Source organism: Ursus americanus, chromosome 17 (assembly GCF_024610735.1).
Source record: "Ursus americanus isolate L20-20 chromosome 17, mUrsAme1.1.p, whole genome shotgun sequence".
Taxonomy (NCBI): domain Eukaryota; kingdom Metazoa; phylum Chordata; class Mammalia; order Carnivora; family Ursidae; genus Ursus; species Ursus americanus.
The window spans coordinates 9,040,253-9,051,714 of record NC_142143.1 but is presented as its reverse complement, the minus strand read 5'-3'; the positions used below and the strand labels follow the sequence as shown (position 1 = coordinate 9,051,714).

Here is an 11,462-nt window from a genome sequence, read left to right as displayed (position 1 = left end):
AGCCGCCGAGCCGGGCGGGAGCGGGCACCTCTGCGCGCCGCGCTCGGGCCTCGCCTCCGCACCCCCCGCGCGCCTCCCGGGGGGCCCTCCCCCGCGCCCGTCCGCTCGCCGGCCCCCAGCCGCGGCCCCGGGGTGCAGCCAGGCGGCCGCGCCGGGCCCGCGGGACGGGGTGGAGGTGGGGGCGGGGGGCGGGGGGCGGGGGGCGGGGATCGGGGCCGGGCCGGGGCCGCGCCGCCCGCGATGCCGGGCGCCCGCCGCAGCCGCCGCCGGAGCCCGGGATGGGGCGAGAGGCTGCGGCGGACGCCAGCATCTCCCCGCCGGGGGCCCCGGGGGCCGCGGAGCCGCCGCCGCCGCTGCTACCGCCGCTGCTGAGACCCAGCGGGCGATGGGTGAGTTGACCCTGGCGTCCCGGGGGCCCGCGCCGCAGCCCCGCCATCCCCGCACTCCCGGCCCTCCGCCTCCATCTCCGCGCCGCCGCCTCCGCGCTCGCGGCGCCCCCAGTCACTGCTCCCACGGCCCCCTCCCTGAGCGTGACCCTAGGGGCGGGGGCGGGAGCACGGGGCCGGGTGGGGGGGGGCTGGGGGGCCGAGATGGGGGGCGGGATGCCGGGGCGGCTACTCCGCGCCGGCGCCCCCTCCCCCAACCCGGCTGCTCCGCGGAGCTTTCCCCGGCCCCGGAGGGCAAAGCCTCATCCCTGCGATCCCCTCCCCCGGCCTGGGCGGGGGGCGTCCCCGAGGCGTGGGGCTCGAGCGGCGCTTTGTGAGCTGTGCACCCCCCCTCCCCTCCGCCAAACCGCCGGCGCGGCGAGGGGCTGGGGGTGGGAGGCCTCCGCGCCCGCCTTCCCCACCCCCCCGACCCAGGGCTGCGGCGGCGGAGGCCCAGGCGCGGTCCGGGAGCAGGGCGGGTGCGGGGGCTGGGACTGGCTGCTCGTGGCGACCAGGCAGAGGGGAGTGGGAAGAGCACCCCCGGTTCTTTGTGGGGGGGGCTCCCGCTCTTTTCACTGCACTGCCCAGGGCGGGGGAGGGAACCTGGTTGGGGGAGGGCGCTATAAATATCTGCAAATAGTGAGTTCTGGAACCGGGGGTGGGGAGGGGAGCGCGCTTGGGTGTAAGTGGGAATGGTGCTGCCTGAGCTGGGGTGCTGTGAGAAGCAGAGATGGGTCTCAGCCAGCCCCGGTGGCCTGAGGTCAGGTGACTCTGCCAGCTCGGGAAGACTCCCTATAAGGTGTGTGGGCAGGAATACTATCCCAGAGAGACCCCTCCATGGTCCCCCATGAAACTGGCACTGCCCCCATCCCCGATGGTACTCCTTCTCACTCCTAGGACACCAGTCCAGATCTGCCCCGATGGGGAGTCGCGGGCACTGGCGCCTCACGTCCTGGGGCAGTTACTAAAGACCCAGGCAGGGGGCCTCCGAGAGCTGAGGAGATAGGCCCAGGGTCCTCTGGAAGTTTGAAAGAGGTGCTGTCAGCCCAAGGAGGGGAGAGAACTTGCTGGAAGAGTTGGCTTGCTCAGGAGAGGAGGAAAGGGCGCTCTAGGTAGGGGGAATGGCAGGAGCCGCAGCTCGGAGATGGGAGTGCCCGGTGTGCGTGGAGAGCCGGAGGGCGCTGCTGGGCTAGCTGGGTGAGGTGAAGAGGGGAGTGCCCAAGCTGAAGGGAAGGAGGGCCGGTGAGGTGAGGTGGCAGGCCCTACCAGGGAGCTGGCGCTGGCTCCTGAGGATGGTGGGGAGAGGATGGGGCTGGGAGTGCTGCCATCTGGCTCGGCACCCCGTCCTGAGTCTGCCCGGTTCCCCTGGTGCGGTCACGGCTGCCTGACCCACATCTGGGCTCCCTCTTACTGTGGTGGCTGGGCCGCCGCAAGCCAGTCCGCTTTCTGAGGCTCAGTTTCCACATCTGTCAAATGGGGAGAGTCCGCCATGGGATTGTGGAGAGGTGTGAATGAGGTGGTGAGTTTAGGGTGCCCAGCGCCTGAGGAGTAGTGGGGAAGTCCCCTGTCTGCTGTGTCAGGATTATTACCTGGAAACCAGGGACACTGATGCATGCCGGTGGTGAGAAGGATCAGGTGAGGGCCGGATGTGACGGGGGGGGGGGCGGGGGGGAGTAAAAGGCCGGGGGGAATCGCATGTCCACGTCCTCACGTTATTCTGGGAGTAGAGAGGAGCAGAGGGCATGGCTGGAGTGGGGTGGTCTGCACAGCCAGCCTATTCTTGTCCCCACGGGCACGTTAGCCGTGGCATTCAGCAGACCCTGCGGTGTTCCCCAAGGCCAAAGCCTCCTTGTTCTCTATGCTGTACCCCCTCCTGCTAGCCAGCTTTAGCCCTGCACATGGGGAGCAGGGCTCCCTTCCAGAAGGTTCTCCAGACATTGAGACCAACAAACACAATGACCTCCTGTGAGGGGCAGTGTCATGGGCAGCCAGGTGGAGAGGACACAGACCTTACCCCCAGGAGAATGGGATCTAGCTGGGCAACAAATACCACTGGGCATCCATGGTCTCTTGCCTAGCCCTGTCCTGGCTGCTTAGGGGCAGGGGGAGGGTGGCAATGATTGCACCATGGGACAGTCAAGTACAGAAGTTAAAAGCAAGGATTCCAGATCCAGTGGCCCAGGTTCAAGTCTTGACTCTGCCACTTCTTACTGTGTGACTGTAGACTAGTGATTCTGCCTCTCTGGGCCTCAGTTTCCTTGCCTCTGAAATGGGAATGATGCACACCATTGCTATTGGAACAGCGTGGTTCCGTTTCTAGTGAGCATTCAGAATGAGTCTCCTGGTTCACCCCTGCCTCCTTGGAGACAATCCAGCCTGCTCGGGAGATAGGTGTCTCCCTCGCCGTTGTCTTCCTCTTCTGTCTGTGAGTCCCTCTAGGGAGAGGCCTGCCTTTCTGTGTCCATTGCTGGGGCAGGGGGCAATGGTATGCTGGCAGCAGACTCTGGGAGAAAAAAGGTCCCTGATGAACAGTATTGGCAGGTTTCCGTGGTGTAAATCTTCCAGCAAGGCCCGCTTGAAGCTATACCAACAGCTTATCCGTGTCATGGTGGGAGCTGGTACCTGCCAATTTCAGCACCCAGGCATTCAGTAGGTGCTTAACAAATGGCGGTTGAATGAGGAGAGAAGGCTGCAGAGACTGTTGGTTGGGTAGACTTGGGGAGCTACCAGGCCATACTGTAGCTGGGCGGGGGTGGGGGGGAGGGCATTGGACAGGTTGAGGGCCAGACCAGATCACTCTGAATAAGGACCCACAGTGAGATGCAGGGCAAGGGGGAAGGAGGGCTGGTGCCCCCCTTCCTGGGAGCCTTCACACCTCTGACCCTGCCTCACTTCTGCTCGAGCTCCCCTTGACCTTGGCCTGGTTTGGGCTGTCTGCACAGAATGACCCAGCTGGGTCTCCAAGCTTCAGCGTGACAGAGCTCTGAGATACGGTCCAGATAGGCCTCAAATGTCAAATTCTGTTCCTTTGCTTATGCTGTTCCCTCTGCCTGAATGTCTGTTCCACCCACCTCTTCCAATGTCCCCTGAAACTCTGTCACCCTTCACAGGCCGCCTCCATGGTGCCAGCCCTCCACCCCAAATCACACAGACCCTTGTCCCCTTCTGCCGTCACCCCCGGCCTTAGAGCCCCTCTCGGGCACACTGTCTACCCATCAAAATACCAATACCTGACATTTATTGCGTCTCTACAGCAACCCATGACAGAGGAACCGTGATAATCCCCTTTGCAGATGGGGAAATCGAGGCACAGTGTCTTGTTAGTGATGACCCATCCTTCCCGTCTGCGCTGAGCGTCCGTTGTGCAGGGAAGCTCCTTGCTGTGGGCCGGTGAAGCACATCTGTCTCATTGATGTGTTTGCTTTTACGTGTTCAGCCAGGCTGTGAGCTCCACGTCCTACAGGAGCTCGAATGAATGAATGAATGAATGAATGAATAAGTGAATGAATGATTGTCAGCCTCAGGCAGTGGCCCTGTCCTTCTCCCTGTTCTTCCCCTTTCTTCATTCCTGTTGGAGGAGACTGACCCTCAGGAGGGCAGCCTCAGACCACAGAGGGACCCGCTTATCCACACCTCCTGGAAGGGGAAGTGAGGCCCTGGGCGGGGCCGGAAGCAGGCATGGTGGAAAGGCAGTGGACCACCCTCCTGTGGTCTAGAATGGGGCCACACGGGCCCATGGCCCTGCTGGGAATCCAGGAAGTGAGCAGGGTCCCAAAATACTTTTTCTTGCACCGCCTCAAGTGGAAAGTCCCCTATGGGCTCGCTTACTTTCATCTTTTCTGTACAAATAAATTTGGAACAATGGGAATCATTCACGTACCGCATTACTCGGTTGTTTTACGAACTTAGAGCTTATTTGGCTCAAGACTGTGGTTCCCGCTGAAGTAGGAGTCCCCGGGGAGGGGCCGGGCGAGGGCCAGGACAGGAGGCCGGCGCCCTGCTGACACTGGGGCCTCCTCCGGGTCTGCCCTCCAGCTGCCCTCTCTGGGCAGGCTGGGAACTTCCCAGAAGGAGCAGCCCAGATGGGGGTCTGAGCGAGGGAGGGCGGCCAGAGGCAGTCTCCAGGATTCTGGCTGACACAGACCCGTGATGGATGACTTCCCAGGCTGTGCTACCCCACCTTGACCTCTGAGTCAGAATCAGTGCTGCTATTTATCGAGCACTTACTATGCGCCGGGCGCTGGGCCAAGCACTTTGTCTGCACTATCCCAGCAACACCTCCTAACTTCCCTAGAAGTACGTACTATTATTACCCGCATTTGGCAGTTTGAGGGTGCCTGGGGCCCGGGAATCAGGGCCAGGAGGGGGCAGGGCTGGGATCGTATCCAGCCTGTAGGACCCCAGCGCCTGACGGGGCTCCGAGTCTAGGCCCCTCAGTCGCTCGGAGGAGAACGCTCTCTGAAGCTTGGACACTCGAGACAGCCACTTCGTGTGCTGGCCTCCAGGCCACCGTCCTTGTAGCCCTGGCACCACTCCCTTCTTTCCCATTGTCCTGGGGCTCTGTCTCTGGAAGCCCTGCTCAGCCTCACCTGGGCCGCTTGGGGAAAATACATATTTCCCAGGCCCCACCCCAGCCCGCTGAGTCAGAATCCCACCGTGGGAGGAGGGCTGCAAACCCAGTTTTTAAAATGCTCTCCTGGGGCTACAGAGGTCTGTGGACTCCGAGAAGGCCTGCCCAGCCCGGTGGAGTCCAGGCCTCTTCAAGAGACCCTCTTGCCCTCAACCCAGATTCTTGGGACCCTGCTCCCCGACCTGTGTTCTCAGCCTCTGTTCCCTGTTACCCTAACCCAACTCTGCATGTACGACATTGACCCCCCACATCCCTCTGTCCAGACACCTGCTGCCGTTTCTTCTGGAGACAGGTCCCAGCTGGCCATGGACCCCACGTAGCTTGCTTAATACTCTGGACAGATCACTCACGGCCCCACTCTGGCTACCCCGGGCCTGGCACACAGCCTGGGTGAATCGTGGCTGAGGGACGGTGGCCGGGGAAGGAGGAACAGGGAGGGCTGCTGATGGCAGGGGAAGAGCTGGGCTTCCAGGCTGGGCCACACAGGCACTCTGGAGGCTGGCCCCTTGCCTGGCATGGAAAAGGCATTTGATAAATATTTCTTAGGTATTTGTTGAACGGTGATGGTGAGAGTGGCAGGTGCAGGCCCCTTCCGGAAGCCGCGCAGATTGGCGGGTTTAGGAGACAGACTGAGGGGGCGCCTTCCCAATCATCTCCTAGGACTGTGATCGTGAATGGTCGGAACTCATTGACGGCTGTAATGGGAGTGAGATGCTGGTGCTTCCTTGCGTGATTTCATTTCAGTATCACAGGAGCCCTGGGCAGTGGTGCTCGTTGCGTTGTATGGAAACTGAGTCGTGGACAGGGCCGGGCAGGCGACTTGCTGGGCTCACAGCCAGGAGGTGGTTCTGCAGTCTGGAGCCTTGCCCTTTGAGCTAAACAACCAATGACTGTACAGCTCTCCGTCGTGTACAAAGCACACACCGCATGGGCTCGGTTGCTTCCAGCAGTGGCTTGGAGCTTTGGCTCTAGGTTTTCAGCTATGCCCGTATCCCGGAGTCAGCAAACCTGCCCCCGAGGGGCTGTCTATATCTTGCGGGGTAGTGGTGGGGCGAGAGCCCTCCTCCAGGCCGGCGGGAGAGAGAAACAAAGAGGCGTGTGTTGGGGGCTCTGGCACACCGAAGGTGTTTAGAAGCCCCTTTGGTTAGTGAAGGCAGAGCCAGGCTTTTGGTCCCATCTGGTCCTTGGAACAGTCCAGGATAGGCCGAGGCCCATAGAGTGTGGGTGGCTGGGAGGTTTGGGAGTGGGGCAGGCAGATTCTGGCTCTGCAGGAGGGACTGGCCCCAAAGGGCCCTCAGGCAAACCCCCTCTTGGGTGTCGAGGGCTGCCCCTGGGGCCTGGCATCTCACTGCTGTCAGAAATGCTTGGGGCCACACCTGGGTACGGGCAGTGGCCCTGTACTCGCCACTGGGGGGCACGTAACAGAATCCGTGGCCCCTGCCTCCGGGCACTGGCAGCCCCACCTAGACCGGAAATCCAGGTGCTAGCTTTCCTGGCCTTTGCCGAGGCTGTCCCTCTGTCTGGAAGGGCCTTCCCCTCCTCTCCTGGCAGATGCTGGCTTATCCCTAAAGAGCCCCCCCCCAGGAAGCCCTGCCTGACCCCCACCCCAAGGGCTCGAGGCTGACCCTCCCAGCCCAAATTTCTATCTGTCTGCTCCACAGGATGCTGAGAACCTTGAGGGAAGGGCAGTCTGCCGAGGGCCTGGTTAGGTGCAGGGCCTTGTCCGAGATGGCAGTGGAGGGGACAGAGAAAGCTGCTGTCAGGTGCAGCCCAGCTCAGGTGACTGTCACCTCAGCCCAGACGAGGGCCAGGCTGAGGAGCCTTGAGGCCATGTAGCCAGCCAAATATGCCCATTTCAGAGAGGGAACATAGGAGGCCCCAGGTGCTTGGGACTGACTGAGGAGTACCCCAGAGAGTGGCTGATAGTCCCTTTGTGGCTCGAGAAGGAGTAGAGCCCTAGGCTGTGTGGCCGCACCCCTCCCCCTCCCCAGGCTGGAGTGTTTCTCTCCAGGATCCAGGTCAGTTCTGGGCGGAGGATGGGAAGAAGCCCAGGAGAGCAGCCTCCCCGGGAATCAGGTCTGCACTCGCTCTTCCCGTGTGGAGGACCAGGCTCCTTAGAGGAAGTGCTTGCTGTCCCAAACTCGGCAGGAAATCCATGTGGATAGTTCATTCCAGCAAAAAGGTGCACAGGAAAAAAGGTCTGTGAGAACTTAGGCCCAGAGGTTAGCTCAGGGGACGGTGGGATGGTGGCTAATATTGTCCTGTTGGCTTTCGCGGTGATTTTCTCAAAATTTCCAGGACCTCTGCGACACCTTTATCATCAGAAAAAGGAAGTTATAATCTGAAGGAGGGAGGGCTAAGAAAAGATGCCCTGAGAACTGCCAGCTCCCCATTTGTTTGAATCTGGGGTCACCACCCGTGGGTGACTTCCAGAGGGACCAGTGGGAGCTGCCCGGCCCAGGCACATCCCCCGGAACAGGGTCACCTGGGTGTTTCTCGAATTCTTGCAGAGGGGGTCAGTGAGAGAGTCCCGGCGTGGGGCTTCTGGGATGTGGCACCCTGAAAATCCCATTCAAACCTCTGACCTCCTCCCTACGGTGCCTCGGGGCCCTTGCCTTCCCACCTGCCCCCAGCAAGCCGGCCCACTCCACGCCAGGTGCCGAGGTCCGCCTCCCCCAGCCGGAGGTGGCCCCGGGGTGTTTGCTTCACCTCCATCCCAGTGCCCCGGGGTGTACATCACTGTTGACTGCCTTTCTTCCTGACTTCTGCCCCTAAGCGCCTTTCCAGGGGTCCTACCTTGTAGAGGTGATATCTGTCCTCACTGCTGAGCCCTGATCCTGGGTGAGGATGTCATCGGTCTGTCTCTCCCCCAGGCCCCTGCCCCTGTGCCCGGTACAGAGCTCTCATGCATTCGTTCAGCTGTGCCCGGCCCGGGTGCCAGGGACACAGATCTGCTGACTTCAGGGTGACCGCGTGTGTGTCTTTGCGCGTAGGTTTTGTGCACGTCCCCTGCCTGTACGCACAGCGTGAGCAGCTCCGTTATATGACCTCTCGTCCTTTCGGCGGTGCCCGTATGTAATCTGCCCGTACCTCCGGCCCACCGGTTAATTCATTCAGCAGGTGTTTATCAGACACGCGCTAAGGAGGTGCCAGGCCCTGAGCCTAAAGAAACGTGACCCAGGGTCTCTGTCCTTGGGAAGTGCTGTCTTGGGGGCTGTTGCAGTGCAGACTGGTGAGGGCCCGGGCCAGCAGGGCCAGGGGTGGTCGAAGTGCCGTCCTGGAGAGACGGGGGGCAGGGTGGGGCAGGGCGTTCCTGCCCAGCTGTGGGTACGTGCTCCAATCCCCTGCAGCCCTGGGATCTGGGGCCTGGGAACAGCGTTCGGGCCCTCCTTGCTGCTTTTGCGGCTCTAAAGCAGCCCTGAGGGCCGACGGAGTTGGAGCGCAGGCTCCTGGGCTGTGAGTCGTCCTGCTTCTGCTGGCAGGCAGGAGGACCTGGGGTGCAGAACTTTCTGAAAGAGAACCTGGGGACCAGACCCCAGAACACAGCATCAAGAAGGTAGCACCCCTCGATTCAGACCAGAGAAGCTGGGTCACGGAACTTAGAGGAGGAAAAGGGAACAGCAGGCCTTGAATGCAGCTCTTCCAGAACCTGGGCCATTGATGTCAGCTGGAAGCTGGAGGGTCGGATCCCCCAGTGGTCAGTGGGGAAACTGAGGTGGTCCAGGGATGGAGAGGTCTGGAGCATGGGTAAGCGTCGTACACGTCTCTGCTCAGGTGCAGGGCCTTGTCTCTTGACGTACAGTCTCTGCTGAGCTGGGCCCTCCCCATAGCTTGCTGCTGCCTGACCTCGGGCGAGGCCTGTCCCTTCTCCAAGCCTCAGTTTCCCCATCTGTGAGATGGCTGTATAACAAGTGAGATGAGATGGAGCACTTCACTTGGGAAGGGGGTGCTGCCCTTGGTGCCCAGGCTCTTCCTGGGAGTTCATGGTGTGCTTGAGGCCCAGACCCTGGCCACCTGCCTCCTGGAATGACCCTGTCCCCTGGTGATGATGGGCTGCTCACTGCTGTTGCTTCTCTCCTTCCCCACACTCAGTGGGACATTTAGGCACTCACGGGCCTTTCTTGGAATGGCCTCTGGATCTAGCAGGTGGGAAGGACTGAGTGATCAAAGGAGCAAGAACAGATTGGTGGCTCCGTATTAAGGAGCAGGGGCCCGGTGCCTGCAGCCCTACATGGTGTCCCCTGCCATTTGGTGGGGGCTTCCTGAGTGTCCCCAGTGGAAATGGTCAGGGCAGGGGTGGGCCGAGATTAATCAGGGAGGAAAAAGAGAAAGTGCTTATGTTCGCGCGGGCTCCCCAGGTGCCCAGAGTGGCAGAGCCAAGCAGCTGTGCACCTGCTCCGGCCCCTGCACTCCCCCAGGAGGGGGCTTGGGCTGCTCCGTTCCCCGAGCTCTGGAGCTGCAGGCTCCGGGCCAGGAGCAGCCGCGTCACCTCCCCAGATCCCTGCGAGGACCCTGCAGGTGGGTGTTACCAGCCTCCCCTTATATGCCTTTGAGAGAGTTGGGTCCTAGAGCTCTGGGTGGCAGAGCCGAGGTTCCAGTCCATTCTTTAACTCAGCAGCGGCTCGTGGCGCCCCTGCTGCATGGCAGGCATGGTGCTAGGCGCTGAGCACCCAGGGGTGAACTGCACTCCCTTCGTGTTTGGGCTTCCTCCTCCCCGGGCTGCCTTGGGCCCATCAGCCATTGTGTTGCTCTGAAGGCTGGAGTCCTTTCCCGTGCCCCCCCCCCACTGCCCTCGCATTGCAAGGGACCCCATCCCATTCATGTAAATGAGCCACCTTATCTGGGTGTGCTTTGCGCAGGCCGATCTAGACTTTTCCAAGCCCCAGCCCAGGCCTCAAAGCCCCACAGCGCAGCACGGCCTGCAGGTGCAAGTGTGTGGGTTTGGGGGGAGGGTCATGTATTCATTCAAAAAGCCAAGGTCAGCACCTCCTTTGCATCAGGCCCAGAGCTGGGGCCCCAGGGGAGTCAGGCAGCACTGCCCAGTGTGGAATGAGGAGCCCTGGGGGGCAGGCCAGGGGCGCCTGGAGAAAGTGCGGCTCAGCTGAGCCCACCTGGAGACAGGGAGTGAAAGATTACACAGGAACTGGACCCTCCTACAGGATCTGGACTTTATCCGAGGGCAGGAGTTCCAAGCTGGGAGGGGCGGCGTTGGATGTGGCTTTTGCTTGGTTCATGGGGACCAGGCCAGGGGCCTGCCGGGGAAGGCCACTGCTCTTGTCCAGGTGAGCCCTGATGGCAGTGCAGCCAGCATGGGATGGCGGCGCAGGCGGACAGGTGCAGTGAGAAGTATCAGAGCATGGAATAGATGCGCCTGGCGATAGACGTGTGAGGTCAGCAAGGGGGAGGATTGAGGATGACTCCTGGGCTCCTGGCCTGGGCAGCTGGGTGGATGGTCACATCACACTGAGGCCCAGGAGGAGGAATGCTGGGAATGCCCGAAGTCGTCCCGGCGTCCTTGGACGCCAGGCTCAGGTCACAGGTTATCAGCTCAGGTTATTGGGGCAACTGTTTGAGTGAGTGCTTTGTGCCTGGTTTTGCAGCCATGGGTTCCAGGCAGGATGAGAGCCGACCCTAAGGCCAGGCCGCTGCCCTCCCCTCCCCTTGGCCTGGCCCAGATCCCACCGGGTCTGCTCCTTAACCCGTGGCACTCTGGGCTCTTGAGTGCAGTTGGACCCCCCGCCTGTGCCCTGTACACAGGGGCAGGAACCCATGAGAGCACCTTCACTGCTGCCTGGGTACGCGGGACGGACCTCTGCAAGGGCACTCCCCCCCCCCACGCAAGGGCATTTCCCCCCACCCCCTACTCCCCAAGGTCCAACTCTGGAACAAAGCCTATCTACGCTGTGGCTTGAATCTGTGGCCCTCCTGGTTCCGTGCAGAGAAGGCCCCCATGAAGACAGATGAGGCGTAGGGCACATCCTCCCTTCCCTTCCCCCACCCTTAAGCCTCCGGGCTGGAGATGGAGCTGAAGCTCCGCACTGAAGTGGCCCTTTGTACATTGTCCCCCTGGAGGATGGGGGAGCCTGGTGGGCGGGGCTGGCACTGCCGGACACCCTGCACTGATCTCAGCAGGGCTGAGGAGCGAGATGGGGCGTGGGGGGGGGCGCTTTCTCTGGGCCTGGGAGCAGGACAGAGCACCCTGCTAGGTATGGTAGGCACTGGCCAGGCCTGCGGCCCCAAGCCCCCCAGACTAGACGATTCTTGTCGCTCAGTTTGTCATCACTTGTCTTGAGAGTTCGGTAGTCACGCAACAGCTGTTTCTGGAGCGTCTGCTCCGGGCCAGGCTTTGTCCGAGGGGGTGGGGAGCAGCGGAGACCAGTGACCGGTGACTGAGGCTTACGATGACC

The 11,462-nt window shown here is 61.7% G+C and overlaps 1 protein-coding gene across 4 annotated transcripts in view; it reads left to right on the top strand.

The window, feature by feature from the left end:
* The first annotated feature begins 223 nt into the window (after positions 1-223).
* Positions 224-11,462, top strand: part of MGAT3 (beta-1,4-mannosyl-glycoprotein 4-beta-N-acetylglucosaminyltransferase) — a 31,734-nt gene continuing 20,495 nt past the window's right edge. For 2 of the 4 annotated variants that reach the window (XM_045779655.2, XM_087868695.1), the window contains exon 1: positions 2,092-10,337. In XM_045779655.2, the coding sequence (XP_045635611.2) occupies positions 10,105-10,337 (233 nt within the window). In that variant the 5' untranslated portion in view covers positions 2,092-10,104. Of the gene's footprint in view, positions 390-2,091; positions 10,446-11,462 lie in introns of those variants that run through there. The other 2 variants (XM_087868694.1, XM_087868693.1) reach the window with 2 other exon arrangements.